The following is a 17,802-nucleotide window of genomic DNA, read 5'->3' as shown; positions in this document are numbered from 1 at the left end:
TACAGCAATCCTCTCCGCAGCTGGCTTACCTCTAGGGACTAACACAAGGAGATGATGGACGGAGCGCTGAAACTTTTCAGACACTCACCCCAGTCACAGATGTGGGTTGAATCCATCATCGTTCTTTAGCTTACTTCACCACCTCAGTTCAAACCCAGCTATATATGCAAATCAGTCTTGACCCTGTGCCTCATGGGAACAGTCCAGCCCGAACCTCGTCAGCCAGGCTAGCTTGAATCCAGTGGCAAAATGAGCAAGGGACCCACGTCTGGGCATACCCTGCCAACTTAGGTCTGAACTGAGGTGGCGAAGTGGTCTAAAGAACGATGATGGATTCAACACAGATCTGTGACTGAGGGTGAGTGTCTGAAACGTTTCAGCACTCTGTCCACTGTCTCCTTGTGTTTGCTTTGTTCGCTCTAAGTTGGCAGGGTGTGTCCAGACCTGGGTCCCATGCTCACTTCGCCAATGGATTCAAACTAGCCTGGGCGAAGAGGGGTGGTACCCCTAAACCAGTCCCAGGATGCTTGTTTCTGCTCCAGGGAGGACCTGGACTGGCAGTTCGGGCTGGACTGTTACCATGAGGCATAGGGTCGAGACTGCTTTGCATATGGCTGGGTCCAATCTGGGGTGGCGAAGTGAGCTAAAGAACGATGATGGATTTAACACAGATCTGTGGCTGGGGGCGAGTGTCTGAACAGTTTCAGCACTCCGTCCATTGTCTCCTTGCATTTGTTTACCTCTAGGGACCCCTTTCTTCTCCACTTAATGGACTCTACATCCCTTCCCCCTCAAACAGCACTCATTTCTCCCTCCTAATTCATCCATCAACCCCAACCACCTCACCTGCCCATGGCACCCACCCATTTAAGCTATATCTCCTAATCAATTTTCTTTCTTACCATATTCTTCACAAGAACTCTCCTTCGAAAAGCTTTCTTACATTAAATGTTAGATGTTCACAGCCTGTGTTTGCAGAACCTTAAACCTAATATTTTGTAATTGTTCTGCACATCACTGTGAATACTCAGAGCTTTTTTAAATGAAGGACTGTATGCTTATGCCTGGTGCTTTATATTTTGATTAGTAGAGTAATATGTATAGGCAAGGTGCTCAAAACAAATGGATTACACGCCATATTCCATCTATCACATTATCCTAGACTACAGCCACCATGTGCAGAGTCAATCATGCATCAAAGATTGGCTCAGGTGCGCTAAATGAACTCAAAGTCGCACACCTCCAACAAAAGCACTGGGATGGTTTTTAGGGACCCTCTTTACCACCAAACATTTTGAGTTGTGGGCACAACACAATGTTCTAAACACCACAATAACTTGCCGCAGTCCTTAATACAACACTTCAAAATAGATATACCAACGTACCAGGCGGTGGGATCCCTCCGGGCTGGAAATGATGTGGAACTTGAGGATGAGTCTGTACAGGAGCGACAGTGGTCACTGGGCCAGGAGCAGTGGAAGCCTGCGGCAAAGGCATTGGTGGAAGAGCTGGAGGCAGACCAGGGGGCATTGCACCAGGAGGCGGTACAGGCGGTGGGAAGGTTCCAAGGGATGGTATACCTGCATAGAAGAGGGAAAAACAAGTCAAGAGATTTATTTTTACGTTGGATCATGTGGGGTTGGCAGTTGCAAAATAAAAATGTATATGACAGAAGAATACTAGGTACAACAGTAAAGTGGAAGCATTCAAATCGAAAGTATGTTCAAATGAACTCTAAGGAAACAGACAGTAAAGTGGAAGCATTCAAATCGAAAGTATGTTCAAATGAACTCTAAGGAACAGCAAAGCAGTCGGAATTTAAAAAATGTAACTGTTTTAATGTTATCTAAATTTCTTTCACTGTAAGGAATAAAATAAGCATTTATTAACCCAATTAACTGACAAAATTGCACAGCAGCAGAGAGCTCACTTTGATTCAGTGTTTTGCCTGTCTTATGACCGAAGGGAGACTGGAAACACAGCCAATACCATGTCATACTACTTACCATGGAAGAGGGCAGATTGTGTTATGGAATAAAACATGTGTTGTATTACTCTTGGCTCAAAAGTTTCTAAAACCTGTGAGCCATCAGTAGGAGGCTCAGCCGGTTGAGTCTGAGCAATCAATTAAATGGGTCATAAACATACAAGCACTCAGGCGCGAACAACGAGGACAGCCAGGTGCAGCTGATCCCATGTCCAGTCTGTTGTCCTACAAAGTGCCCCGACCAATCATCTGGACTTAAGTGACTTTGTTGAACGACAGATCAAACTGCATTAAATTATTTGTCAAACCTAGGAACTGGAGTATGGAAGGAAAATTACACCAGCAGAGTGGAAAGACCCAATTGCTTTACCTTTTTTGGAATAATAATTTGGGAAATGAGAGGCTGTCTACTTACTTTAAAAAAAAGTCATGTACTACGTATGTTTACTTACAAAAATCTAAGTCATTAGGTGTTTGCATGTGAATGCCTTTTACAAAAGGGGAACATGCAAAGTCTGCGCTTCACTGCTGAGTAAATTTTGCCAAGCAGGCAAATGGTGCCTTACTTGACACATCCAACTCTTTAAAGAGAGCACAAGAAGGACTGTGGAAGAAAAATGGGATGGGAGTCAGGCATACAGGCCTTCAAAGAACATGACATATCAGACATACAATAGGACATCATTTGACATTTGTCACTCAAGTAGTGATTCAACTATAAATGTAATTTACTTACCCACTGGAGTGACGGTGCCCTGTCCCAAGGATGCAACAATGGGTGTTGGTGCAGAGGGGGGAGGAGGGGCATCTGCGAACAGCTGATGAGGACGGTCTGCCTGAGAAAGAGGATTCTGTGCTGCCAGCAATCGCTCTGCAGCCGAGCCATGCCGCTCTCCCTTGGAATCCTTTTTGAAGGCGTAGGACACTGTGATGGGCCTGTTGCAGAGGTACTGTCCATTCATAGCCTCAATGGCAGCATCGGAGGCGTCAAAACTTGCAAAGTTTATGAAGGCGTAGCCCTTGGAGTTGCCAGTGTCCGGGTCCCTCATGATTTTGGGGGTCTGCAGAATGACACCGAAGGCGCTGAATGTGTCGTATAACAGCTTCTCATCGATCTCAGGGTCTAGGTTGCCAATGAAGATGTTGGCCCCAACGTCCAAATTCTTGTTGTGCGCTGAGGCCTTGTTTACCCGAATTGGTTTGCCATAGAGCTTTATCATGTTCATAATTTTAATAGCATAGTCTGCATCTTCTTCACTAAGGAATTCCACAAATCCATAACCTATGAATCAGGAGTGACATAAAATCACCTAGATTAGCATTTTTTTTTTAATATAGCAGTGTGCGAGTTACACCCTCATCCAAAATCAACAACAATCAACAACAGCAACATGTACATTGCAGTCAATGGTAGAGAAGCAGGAAAACACGTTGGTATTAGACCCCAGGGCCCAGGAGAGAACACCAAGGTAAGATTGGGGACCGTTTTACAGAGAAGGACAAGCCAACTTAGTCATGGTGTCCTGCTGGTGCACCAACTGCTGCTGGTAGGATTAGAACTATGGTAGAACACACACCGGCTATTGAGCACTTAAACTTCGGGATCAAAAAGCAAATTTGGTAATCTTATGCTATCACTGATGAAATCATAACAAGCAAGACAGGCTTGAAACAGAGCAAGCTAATCCAGCTGTCTGATGTCAAAATCTTTTTTTTTAATGTGCACTGTATTAATCATTAACGTTCAAGCTAACTCGTATTTCTTGTAAAATTGCATGATATTGTTTGTGTCCACTGCTGCAAACCAATAATAGCTGTTAATTATCAGTCTATTTCCTATGTGTATGATCGTGAGACAAGTTATTAAACTTAATTGTCCAGCAGCTAAGACAAGCATGCTATTACTTCACCCCAACTCCCACTAGTCCACCAAATCAAATCAAATCAAAACAAGCTTTATTCGATTTTAGATTAAAATCATAAAGGCATTCACACATCCATATATACATTAAAAAAACATTTGACGTATCCTAGTATCAATCAACACAATACAAAGATAGCTTGTTTGATTATTAAAAAGATCTTTTTCGTGAAGAATCTTTAAAAACAGCAACAAAAAAAAACAACTAAAAACAAGCATTTCATTGAAAGACATCAATCCAGGGTAGAAGTGGATGGCTTAATACATAGATTTTCTCCAGTTTACAACAGACTTTTAGAGGCATGAAACAGCGTAAACTATGTGGTTATCGTCTAATTGTAACATTTTCATATATGCAGATCTGCATTTACGAATCCCCCAGCGCCTAAGGAAAGGTATCAAAAATTGTTTCCTGGGGCACTAGTCCACCATAAAATTCATCCCATTCTACTCTGACAGGCCCGTTCGAATATCTTTTTGTACATGTGTCAGTCACTGTTGTACAGGCTTAGATGAATACCACTGGAGCAACAAGATTCCTTCATCCCTCTATCTAGATTGCCCTTTTTCCACCTTTCCCATCACCCCACCTACTAAGATTTGAGATAACCAGAGGGCGGAACCTAGTGTTATAAAAAAATGACAACATACCCAAGTAAGAATCAGAAAGCCACTGGTGGATTTGAATGCAGAAAATTAGTACATCATAAGGGCTTGACTGGGTGAGCCAATTCAATCACTTATCTTCAGGTCTAAGATACAGAATACCAAAAGCTTATCCAAGACAATGGTGCCAACTTGACGAGCTGGAGTGATCTGAAAAAACAATCTCACCTAACCTGCCCAGGGCTTTCTTTACTTTTACTTCCATACATTTCCTCAGCTAGTTGACGAGTAGTGACACAACTGCTGATTATTTGATCTTCAGACTAAATTACACAAAGTAAAGACTGAACAAACCTTTGGGAAACATGATGGACTATTAGAGAGCTTACTGACAGAATGATGAACCTTTGATAGGATTTTCTTTTTATTTTTGCTGTGTGGTTGGAGGGACTGAACATTCCCTGCATTAAAAATAGGGATGAACCTCTTTGCAGGCAGACATGGTACTGCTGTTCACGTCCTGTATAGTTAGTATGAAGCAGAGGTGGCGGCATACAGATTCTTAGGACTTGTTAGACCTGGGGAGAACTTCTCTCTCAAGTGGCATGCGGGCTACTGACATCACTCATGTAACTTCCACTTTAATGTGACCCCCGGACCTTAGCAGTAACAGCTCAGGTGTCTGTCAATACTACTACTTCAAGGCAGCAGCACCAAAATCTGCTGAGAGGACCATCACCTTACACAAAAGTGTGTCGCCAATGCAGCCAGAAAATTCAATTTGAAAGGCAATCCACCTCATATTGGTTCTATGCCTTTAGACAGAGGATACGATTCAGAAAAGGGGGTGATGATGAACAGAGTGTCTGAATTAAGCAGACCACTCTTACCCAGTCCAAAGATCAGGGCTTGATCCATCACAGTTATTTATCTCACTGCACCATTCCAATTCAGAACCTGGCTATATGCAAATCAGTCTGTCCCTGGTCCAGTGCATCATGGGAACAGGGCAGACTAAACTACCAAGCCAATTCTTCACCAGAAAGGAGACAAGCTACCGGGGACCGGTTTCTGGCATTTCAGCCGTCGTCGGCCCGGCTTGCTTGAATCCTGATGGTGCAGTGAGAAAGGGACTCATGTCTGAGTATACCCTGCCACCCCTATAGTGGCCAAAAACGATTCAGAAAAGGGGGTGGTGATGAACAGAGTGTCTGAATTAAGCAGACCACTCTAACCCAGTCCAAAGATCAGGGCTTGATCCATCACCGTTATTTATCTCACTGCACCATCCCAGTTCAGAACCTGGCTATATGCAAATCAGTCTGTCCCTGGCCCAGTGCATCATGGGAACAGGGCAGACTAAACTACCAAGCCAATTCTTCACCAGAAAGGAGACAAGCTACCGGGGACCGGTTTCTGGCATTTCAGCCCTAGCTCATTGCACCATCAGGATTCAAGCAAGCCGGGCCGAAGACGGCTTAAATGCCAGTAACCGGTCCCCAGTAGCTTGTTTCCTTCCCAGTATAAGAATTGGCTTGGTAGTTTGGTCTGACTAATTTGCATATAGCCAAGTTCTGAGCTGGGATGGTGCAGTGAGCTATTGTACTAACTACCTTGCACTACCCCTCCCCCTTCGGGCAACGCCTTTGTGAAGTTTCCATGATACTGTTTCCCTAAAAATGACATGTGTATTTTTGAATTTCCACCAATGTGATTAAATAACATTGTGTGCTAATCTATTGCGTTTTTGCTTCTTGAAAACTGTTGCAAATGTTCCATGATTTTGTTTTTCCTTGTTTATGTAATCCCTTCCATACACTGGGACCCCTTTTCTTATACATCAATTAGTAACCAGGTCCCAGTGATTCCGGGTTTACCCTTTTTTGTAATCTTTGTAGGTCAAAGAAGCAGGAAGAGGTAGAAACCCAGAGACTATGCAGCCCAAAAATGGGCTAATGTCCAAGAGACTGTTTTACCCTAAATGTGGGTAATATCCCTAAACCCACAATGGCAAGAGACAATTTAAGGTAAATCAGATAGATGATTTATAATGCTACAATAATATACATTTATTTCAAGAAAGAGCTGAGACGAATTGTTTAAATTCAATTGATATAATTGCATTATAGATTCAGATCGTATTCATTTTACTAAAAATTGGAGAATGACCTCATTGAGAATATGTGCAACATTGTAAACTGTCAACCCAATTTAACTTAAACTGGGGTTTTGCTTTGATACCTTGTTATCTGCAACAAAAAATATAATAAATCGTTAAGCGAAGTCTGTGCATTTTGATTGGCTGGCATACTTAAGATAAGTATTTATTTGAGTGTTAAACACCGCCAGCTGCATTCCTACTGAGGTCAATCATACCACGTCGGTAGAAAGGACTATTTTTGAGTTTTGCTGGGTTTCTTTGAGTTTTCCTCAAGCCAAGTATGCAATATCGTGCGAACCTAGCCAAGGGCAACAGGTGATGTGCCGGTGGGTGAGTAGAGGAGGGATTGAAGGCGCTGAGATGGGGATTGAGCAGAGGAACTTTTGAGGTAGACAAATTAAGAAGAGTTCTAGAATAGATTCATGTCTCTTCAGAAGGTAATCCCCACAACACTGTCAAAAGTTACAAATGGATGCAATGTTTTCAGTCCTGCACACTGCCATTTAAAGATCTTACCATTTCCCTTGGATAACTAGCTGCTAATGCACCTCTTGATTCACAGCATAAGTGACCCCATTTGTATGTAAGAACCACCAAATAAAAAAAAAATCATCTTGCCCTTCATCAGGAATCAAAAGGGAAGGAGATCAGCATATTGCAGAACTTGATATGACACCGCGCGGCACACGGTACTGGAAATATTCCTATTCACTTCACATCTCACTTAACACAATGCAAATCAACAATGATTAAAATACAATTATGTGCAACATAAATATGTATTGTTCAAACATGACCTCCTAATTCCAGTTCCTAAAAACTCACCTTGATGTTGGCCTGTAACCCTGTCCTTGGGCATGTGTGTGTTGACCACTGGTCCTGCTTGAAGAAACAGCTCCCATAACAGCGGCTCACTCACTTTCTCATCGAGGCCACCAACGTACACTGTTGCATCTGGAAATATAATTAATACAACATTGGGTGAGCTTGACAGTAGTCAGCTGAACTGTTTGGTACAAAACAATTATGCTTCGGACAAGAGCATAATAATTCAGAAGATTTAATGACTGCTCGGTAATGTGAAGTGGCATTTTGTTTATCTTGAAAAGTAGATTACATCAACGGATTAGTTAGTACTAATTCTAAAAGTAAAGGTCCAATGAAATGCAGTACTTTATTACCTTATTTCTAAGCATGACGTTTTGACATGCAAGAGATCTGATGCGCAGGGAAATTAAATGCTTTGCAGAGCTTAACAGGTTACGCAGTTGACAGCATAGCAGCCATTCAACCACTTTTGGATGGGGGCTTTCAGCAAATAAAGTGGGTCTAGAAGATGCAACCTTAGGAGGGTACATTGTACAGGTTTGGTGTTCAATCAAGTGCAACTAAAAATTCTCATCAAGCTTCCTAGTCACATTATCTAGCATTCCTAATCAGAGATTGTAACACCTAGATTACTATATTTGCTTTACAGTTATCCAACCAGTGTCCTTCCCAATCCAGAGAGGGTTGACTTTCCAAAAAAGCCGTAACGGCACAACGGGTCATCTATTTTGAACCTATATAGTCTCCTAGCTTACTAGTGATCTCATGTGTAACACTACACTGTGCCACATCTTGCTGCTTCCAAGGACTCTTATATGTATGATTTTTGTTGACACTAATAATGCTCACTTCCTAAAGCAAGTGAAAGTCTGGAACCTATGGAAATTAAACGTCTTACGAAAAAAAAAAAATGAAGAAAAAGGTTCAGCCAGAATGAAATCTTAACAGATACTCTTTAGTAGAAATTGCAGCTTCTTATTGCTGCATTAATATTTATCTTCTGGAGATCCAAATTCTGCCCTATATAAATATGGTCACATCTACTCAAACATCCACCCGCTCCAATCCCATCTGCCCGCCCAAATCCCATCTCATCCGCCCCAATCCCATCCCATCCAATCCATTCCACCCGCTCTAATTCCATCCATCCCATCTGCCCCATTCCCATACCAATCCGCCAGCTCCAATCCAATCCCATCCGCCAGCTCCAATCCAATCCCATCCGCCAGCTCCAATCCAATCCCATCCCATAGCTCCAATCCAATCCCATCCCATAGCTCCAATCCAATCCCAACCCATCCGCCAGCTCCAATCCAATCCCATCCCATCCGCCAGCTCCAATCAAATCCCATCCGCCAGCTCCAATCCAATCCCATCCCATCCGCTCCAATCCCATCCCATCCCCCCGCTCCAATCCCATCCCCCCGCTCCAATCTTATCCCATCCGCCCCAATCCCATCCCATCTGCCCGCTCCAATCCCATCCCATCCGCCTCAGTCCCATCCACCTCAATCCCATCCCATCCGCCTCATTCCCATCCGCCTCAATCCATTCCCATCCGCCTCAATCCCATCCCATCCGCCCACTTCAATTCCATCCCATCCGCCCACTTCAATTCCATCCCATCCGCCCACTTCAATTCCATCCCATCCGCCCACTTCAATTCCATCCCATCCGCCCACTTCAATTCCATCCCATCCGCCCACTTCAATCCCATCCCATCACTCCAATCCCATCCCATCCACCCGCCCCACCCCAATCCCATCCTATCCGCCCACTCCAATCCCGCCCTGCTCCAATCCCATCCGCCCCATCGCATCTGCCCCAATCCCTTCCCATACGCCCCAATCCCATCCGCCCTGCTCCAACCCGCCCCAGTCCAACCCGCCCCGCCCCAGTCCAACCCAACCCAACCCGCCCCAGTCCAACCCAACCCGCTCCGCCCCAGTCCAACCCGCCCCGCCCCGCCCCAGTCCAACCCGCCCCGCCCCGCCCCAGTCCAACCCAACCCGCCCCGCCCCAGTCCAACCCAACCCAACCCGCCCCAGTCCACCCCAACCCAACAGGCCCCAGTCCACCCCAACCCAACCCGCCCCAGTCCACCCCAACTCAACCCGCCCCAGTCCACCCCAACCCAACCCGCCCCAGTCCACCCCAACCCAACCCGCCCCAGTCCACCCCAACCCAACCCGCCCCAGTCCACCCCAACCCAACCCGCCCCAGTCCACCCCAACCCAACCCGCCCCAGTCCACCCCAACCCAACCCGCCCCAGTCCACCCCAACCCAACCCGCCCCAGTCCACCCCAACCCAACCCGCCCCAGTCCACCCCAACCCAACAAGCCCCAGTCCAACCCAACCCAACAAGCCCCAGTCCAACCCAACCCAACAAGCCCCAGTCCAACCCAACCCAACAAGCCCCAGTCCAACCCAACCCAAATAGCCCCAGTCCAACCCAACCCGCCCTAGTCCAACCCAACCCGCCCTAGTCTAACCCAACCCGCCCTAGTCCAACCCAACCCGCCTCAGATGGGACTCACCGGCAATGTCTCTCACTGGTTCTCCGACTACCTTTCAAACCTACACCAGTTTGTGCATATGGGTACTTCAATGACCAAAACGCTTCCCATACCCTGTGGAGTTCACCAACTGCCAAGCACCCCAGGGTTCCATACTACCTCCTATCATGTTCAACCTGTACATGGAGCCATTTGGTGCTCTACTTGAAGATAACTGAAGCAAGATTCACCAATATGCTGATAATGCACAACTCGACTTAAAATGTCTTCTCTGTTTCAGACATCCAATGACAAACACTGTTTGCGTCTCGCACTGACCTAAATCCACCTCAATCCAATCCACCCCACTCACATCCAGTGCATACCCAAAGCTCAATAGAACCAAGACAAAATAATTCTAGTTATCCATCAAGAACACCAAGCAAGAAACAGTACAAAGCTTGCTCAATGACATGAACCATTAGTTTCTAACCTCAACTACACAGAATGCCAAGTCGTTTGGATTCACCAACCTCATCCTCAAGTAATACACTGTGAAAAGAACCAAACACTGCCTGGCGTAAGCTCTCTCTACTAAAGTGAAGCAGTTTCTTATAGAAACAAAACATCAGAACTTCTATTAAATCTCCAGTCTGGACGGTGGAAACTTCCTACTCCATGGCCTACAAAACTCAACACTGGCACACCTTAAGAGCATACTACATGCTGAAGAACATCCCAGGACCTGAATACATGACCTTATCACCCTGATGAAACCCCATTGGCTCCCCATGTTGGCCTGCACTATTTTCAAAACCAGTTGCACTGTATACAAAGTCAGCATGAACAGCACACACACAAATCTTGCAGAAAATCTCAGCATCTCTGGTGGTTGTCAGCAAACCTGGTGTCAGGACACCATCACAATGCAGACATGCTATACAAAACATCCCACTATCCATCAGAGCAAACCCCAAACCCCCAATTTAAGATTCGGAGACTCACCTCTTTAAAAAAAACACATTGCAAATAAATTATCTACAACTCAGCTACCTCCATCACTCAGTGACTTTATGCTTGTCTTTGGTCCTTCATAGAGATCCACTGCCTTTTGGATAGGTCTGTGCCTTAGAAAAATATATACATACAAACAAACATGCGTTCAAAGCCAGACCTCTACGGTTCTCCTGCTTCTGATTCAACTGTGACTTCCTCCATTTTTAGGTTTCGCCTGAGCCAGAGCCAGCGCATGCGCTGCCCTGCGTGACATTTAGTAAGCGGGGTTTTCAAAGTGCTACCCCATGCTTTTGATGGCCTAGCGCTTGCGCGCCCGCGCACACGCCTGCTTTCACCGCCCGAGGCTCCGTCTGGACCGCGATCAGTTTCACTTTTGCATTCAACTTTCGTGCGCGCACAACTCCCGTCCGCACGTCTTGTTTAAACAGTGGCGAGGGCAGGCTGCATTCTCGTCTCAGGTTACAGGTCTAGTCCATGAGAGAATGTGTTTTCCAACAATCTACCTCTTGTGTTTCTCTAACCACTCCCGCTCCATATTGATCTGTCTCCTCTGCGTGCTTCTCTCCAAGCACCCCCCAGCTCTACCATCTTTAATATCACTAAAGGGCTCTCTTCCCCTTATGCTTTTCCTGACACAGCCGTCTTTGTGCTGCTTTTCACCTCCCTCCCCCACCCACTCCTCCAATGACCCCATGCCCCATTCCATTTGTTTTTTAATTGGCGCTTTTGCGCTAATAGAATATAATTTTTTTTATTCATTGATCCAAGCAGCATCTGCCATCTTGGATTAGGAACTAATAAATAAAAGCAAATGGAGCCAGTGTCATTCGGCTGGACCGCACATTTATTCTGATGGCACATGTCCCAAAAGCGAGACCTATTAACGTTACCATTCTTGACAGATTTTCTTATTTAGATGCGCTTTTAACAATTAAGGAATTTATGTACATTTGTTTAAATGTATAATGATATTTTTTAATACTGCATTACTCCCAATAGGTTTGTTATAACCCTTTACAAGTTTCTTGCCGTTTCAGCTGAAGCTGATTCAGAAGGTTCTCAGGCACAAGATAGTGAATCTGAATGAGTTTCTGGGTCAAGATAAGCTTTGTCTACATTTTTATGCCTTTACCGGAATTATGAAATCAGAGTTTTAAAGAAAAGAAAATAATGCTTGATTTAAATATGCTTTGGTTAGGATAACAAGGCTTCAATTGACACAAGTAGGCCGAAGTTAACATACACAGACATTTATTTTAGAGTGACAGAAAGAAATGTGCTTTTTAAAATTATACGAAGGCGCTTTCTACATAGATGTTTCTCTGTAGTACATGTACATTCCAGAATTAACAAAATAGAATTAATTTCATGGTACCTTTTGTCAATCTAAACTGTATGGTTTTGTGTTCCTAGAGTAAGCCATGTGCAGAATGTTAGTATATTTGCAACAAATTCGAGGGTCTTTGTCAGGGCATTTTTAATGAAAACAGAAAATAATGCTCCATTTAAATTTATTTTGGTTAGTATAACTAGGCTTCAGTTCACAAGACGAGGCTGAAGTCCGCCTACAGTGACCTTTGTTTTACAATGACTGAAAGAAATGGCTTTTTTTAAATTATATGAATGATCTTCCTACCATAGGTTTCTCTTCCGTGTCTTTCTCTTTCGGAAAATAAGCGAAACAGAATTCACTTCATGATACTGATTATTTGTCGAGCTGAAATGTATTCATTTTGGTTCCTTGAGAAGGAAGTCATGTGCAGAAAGGTCCTGTATTTTCAACAATTCAAGGCTCTATACCCAGTCTACTCTATGTAGCAGTATTGTCTATTGTTTTAATTTGTTGCACAAATGTGCTATTTCCTTCAATTCCTATCTGCACCTGATTATAAATATGCACAAACATAGGCGTTCCTTAATGTGTCTTATTTGAAGCATCATACTTTCGTTTTTTAGGTCGAGCTGGTGTAGCAGTGCGAAGCACTGCGTCCAGTGAAGCATCTATTGTCATCCACTTCTGGGAATGTGAGACAGGGGATCGGCACGCGCAGGGGATTCTCCCATGTGAGCGCGCGCATTCACCCAGACGCCGTGCACATCTCCTGTCCCACATTGCCAGGAAGCGGATAACACACACACGCGCACCCCCCTCCCACCCCACTCACGGGTTCCCCACCCCACTCACGGGTTCCCCCCCACTCACGGGCTCAAGCGCACACACACAGCCCCCCCACCCCACTCACCGGGTCTATCGGACTCCTCTTGTCCCTCGGTGGTGGCAGCTGCACGGGCTTGGTAGACGGTGGGGGCAGGCACCAGCAATGTGCCTCGAGCCCCCTCCGCTTCTCTCCCCAGACTCCTGGTTTATTTTTATTGCCATCTCTTCTGGTCCCTGTCAGGCGAAAGACCGACCCGCCTTTGTCCCAGGAGCGTCCCTGCCACAGAAAGCTTAAAGAGCTTTTAAGCACGTTTTTGCGGCGTGGCCCCTCCTCACCACCACTGAGGGTAAACAGGAAGTGTAGGAATGCTGGGGGATGTAGTCCCGCCCCAGCAGAAGGCAAGTTTATGCCTGTGGCGCTTTAAACGCTTTTAATCACGTTGTTGCGGCATGCCCACTTTGTGCCCTGTGCCACCGGAACCTTAAATCGATTTTAATTGCGTTGTTGCAGCATGCCCCCTCCTATCAGCCACCGAGGGCAAACCGGAATGGCAGGAATGATCGGGGCGGATGTCCAATAATTAGTCACAACATGTGGACTCACTGCGTCGGCCAGAGTGGTTTGTTCACGGTCCCTGAGAGCACCTGGACACCTACCTACTACTGACTCTGTGCAGCTGAGTCGGCCTGCGCGAACTTGATGCGCAGCGGGCGGCCAGCCACCAGAGAGAAGAGTACAGCCTTGGAAATGCAGCTGCTCTCGAGCTGGCCGCCTGCGGCCCGTCGCTGCAATTGAATAATTTCATCAAGTAGGTGTGTGCCTAGTCATAGAATCAGCGAGGGGCATTCACTGAGTTGTGGGTAATATTAAAGTTCCAAGTTTGTGCTAGGCTTGCCGGTTTTCTCCTCCAAAGGTTCCATGCAAACGCATACACGAAGTCACACACCCCACCTCACTCACAGACTTCCAGCACATAGCGCTGCAAGTCACAGACAACTAGTATCACACATGGCACAACACCTTTCTCAGGCCAGCGGTCTAAAATAATCATGCTGCACTGTGCAGCTGCTAACAGAGACAGCAGAGTCAGTCAATTTCTCCCATGCAGGCAGACAACGTGCTCTGCATGCAAAATGTGTTTGGAGCCTGCCAGTGCCTATTTATTTGTGCACGATTAATTAAAGGAGCGGTCGCCGGTAGTTGGAGGGATTCAAGCCGCTGACTAAATCAAATGTGAATGCACTTTATCTCTTTTCAGTGTGTTGTGTGGTTTCATTTTAAGACGGGTGACATGGCATACCCTGAAAAACCTGGCCAATCAGAACATAGAGCAGCTCTAAATTAGATTTTGTTTGCAGCAATTCCATCCCGGATGTAATTGTTTGCCTCCATGCCAAAGGGAAGGGGCATTCCCCACAGCAGATATGGTATGTACAGCAAAGTGGAGACAAGGCCCTGCACACAGCATGCCCCTCCCCTTCAATGTATGGAGGTCTTTGCTGCAGATTGTGTCAACCAGGGAAAGTGCATCCGTTATAAAACTAGTGATCCAAATCAACCACTGATCCAGCTTCGGGGACAGAAATTTGTATTTTTACACTGCGACTTCTGGGCACTTGACTAAATGCCATGATATATGATGAAAAATCACCATCAATCTGAGGACTGACCAATTTCACACTCTTATTCTGAGGCATTATGCCAAACCAAGCGAATAGCTTGGTTTCCACAAGTCCCTTAAGCATAAGGGAGCTCAGTGGGTTCAGGCCGGAGCTGTGGTTTCAGACGTACCACTTCTAGAGGCTCCAGACCCTCCAGAACCATCTCAGTGACCTGCATAAACTTCTTAATCCTGCGTGCGCCCCTGTATTCTCTGCAGGCGCCTGGAATACCTGTCTCAACATGGGCACTATTTCCTGCTGTTCTTTCCTCCAAACACCTACATATCGACGTATGTTTCAGTTTCAATATGATGTCAAGGCTGTTACATTTACCACCCTTTGGCTTATCGTTTCAAATATCTTCTAGACATTAATAATGACTTAGAAAATGACACCTCTCCGTGTACAGCTACGGATCTGTACTTAAGATATTTGAAAATTCGGATCACGTTGCAAGTCCACTACGATACAAATGGGCAGAACAAAGTTGATTTACATTGAGTGCACTGGCCGTTTTGCACCAATATGTGCTCCGACAAACAGAAATATGACGTCATGCGCCGATGGTGGAGGCGGCGTGAGCAACTAGCTCCGTGCCCGATCCCGACATACATCCTGAAAAAAGACCTGTGGAACAGCAGTAATTACGGAAACGAACACCGGAACGACCGAGCGCACATGTCGACCTGCTGCGGTGGTCTTAGCAGGTTCCGAAGTGCCCCAGCTGCAGGAGATCTTGCCGGAGGAGCCGGAGAGAGGGCAGCAAAATGGCGGCGTTGGTCGGTGGCTGAGGCCAAGCCGCGGCGACCTGATCGCCGAGTACACGCAAAACATGACCGGTGGCCTATACTGAGGGGGTACCGATAATACTTGCTGGTGCGATTAACGGACCTGGAGGCAGAGAGCTGGTACGCTGCCCAGAGCCTACAAAATGGCGCCCAGCAAACTGAATGATCTGAGAGTCTCGCACCAGTAGCAGCGAGCAATGACGGTTCCCAGGCGGACTGGTGGTGTGGTGCCGTCCAGACAGTGAACGAGGGCCTTGCCTGCGGGAACGATTGTGGCGGTTCACGTGCTACGCAGCCTAAATGGAGCCGGAGCGAGAAGAACGGACGGCCCGTGCACAAAGGTGAGCTAGCTGGGAGGCCCTGCAGCCTGGCCTGTGGTGCGAGAAGAGACGAACGCCGGGAGCCCTGCGAATTGAACCGGAGGGTGTGCGGCGGACGACAAGATGGCCCTGGGGCCCCTGGTGAGTGGAGTGCCCCGGACCTAGACCCGGCGCTACGGAGGTGGGAACGGGGCAGGCCTGTAGCGCTTCACAGCCGGGGTCCGGATGTACACGGACAGCGAGGCTGCGTGAAGGGAGGCACCGTAGTACGGCCCAACGGAGAACTATGGCGCAGTAAGAGGACATACCTGCCTGCCCATAGCTGGTGAGGGGAGGTGACCTCGGGGCGCCGCGTTTACTGCACGGAATTTGGCCGACTGCTGTTTTGAGTACCACAAGTGCCAGTGAGCCATGAGAATTTTACTGGGTCTCTACCTGGAGATCGGGAAGTCTGAGAGGGGCTAATAAGGAGACAGCGCCGACAACGGAAAAAAGACTGGAGAGGTGAATGAAGGCGGAGAAGTAGCTGGGGCCCATGGAAGCAGCACGAGGTACGAAGGGATCCCACACGGTTAGGAAGACCTTGCTCCTGACTGTGGATTGTAGTGGGCGACTAGCTGGTGCTTTGGACTGTGATCGTGACTTCTGCAGTGCAGTGGGACTATGGAGTGCACGGGCAGGTGATTTAGGGTCCCAGCTGGTTGCATTCCGCACCCACGGTAGCCCAAGACGACATTGGCAGCGGTGTAGGTGCGCTGGAAGTTCTCCGCCTGCGGAACAGTGGTCCACCCTATACATCGAGATGAAACCAAAGAATAAGGCGGAGGACGCGGTGGAGCAGGACGGCGCCCGAGATGGCGGCGAGGACGATGAGGGCACGATATCAGAAAAGAGGCTGAATAAACGCCTAGATAAAATCCTGGAAGCTATAGCAGCGACGAAGGACTCCCTGCACCAGGATATAACACAAGTGGCGACGGGGCTGGGACTCCTGAGAGCAGACCATTCAAAGCTGGCGGTCAGGGTTAAAGAAACTGAATCGGTCATTCAAGACTTGAAACCAGTGGTGGTGACAGTGGAACGTAAACTGGAAGATGCGTTGCAACGCCTAGCGACTTTGGCCGAAGATTCCGAAAGTCGCAATCGGCGTAATAACGTATGGGTGGTGGGCCTGCCAGAGAAAATAGAGGGAACGGACATGATAGCCTATCTGGAGAACTGGTTCAAAACGCAAGTTGCCGCGGAGGGCCTCTCCTCTTTCTTCACGCTGGAGAGGGCACACAGGGTTCCAGCCAAACCACCCTTACCGGCCGCCCTCCCCGGCCTGTAGTGGCCAGGGTCCTTCATAACAAGGATAGGGATCTGCTGATTCAGAACGCACGCTCAACAGGGCCTTTCAAGGTGGAGAACAGCTCAGTCACGCTTTTCCCGGATTACACTCAAGAGATACAGAAACGTAGGGCTTCGTACTGGACTATCAAAAAAGAGCTTAGAGATGAGGGGATCCAATATTCGCTCCTATTCCCAGCAAAATTAAGAGTGATCATGGAAGGTTTGACACAGTTTTTCCTAACGTCCGAGGACGCTTGGTCCAGGCTTGAGTAGTACAGGGCAGGCACGGATCGTAGGGGCAGGGGAGACAGAGGACAGCCTAAACCACCGCAGATGCGCCAATCGCAACGTCTCCGCAGGAAAGCCAAGACCCAACAAGCCTTACAGCTCGCACAACTAGCGGCGGACAAACAAGGGGCTCTGGCGGCGATAACTGGATCGCAGAGAGAGGACTCAACCAGGGGAACGGATTCCGATGAGGACAAGAGACACTCGGGTACTGAGTTCTCGGACGCAGACAGCACT

At 47.0% G+C, this 17,802-nt stretch overlaps 1 protein-coding gene across 1 annotated transcript in view; it reads right to left on the bottom strand.

The window, feature by feature from the left end:
* SF3B4 (splicing factor 3b subunit 4) overlaps positions 1-17,802 on the bottom strand; it is a 74,613-nt gene that overhangs the window by 38,644 nt on the left and 18,167 nt on the right. The window contains exons 2-4 of the mRNA XM_086945376.1: positions 7,501-7,629; positions 2,724-3,269; positions 1,386-1,580 (exon numbers count right to left, since the gene is read on the bottom strand). Coding sequence (XP_086801502.1) covers positions 1,386-1,580; positions 2,724-3,269; positions 7,501-7,629 — 870 coding nt within the window. The remainder of the gene's footprint in view (positions 1-1,385; positions 1,581-2,723; positions 3,270-7,500; positions 7,630-17,802) is intronic.

The sequence above is a fragment of the Lissotriton vulgaris genome, chromosome 12, assembly GCF_964263255.1.
Source record: "Lissotriton vulgaris chromosome 12, aLisVul1.2, whole genome shotgun sequence".
NCBI lineage: Eukaryota > Metazoa > Chordata > Amphibia > Caudata > Salamandridae > Lissotriton > Lissotriton vulgaris.
The sequence above is the reverse complement of the archived record's forward strand: the minus strand, read 5'-3'. Positions and strand labels throughout refer to the sequence as shown.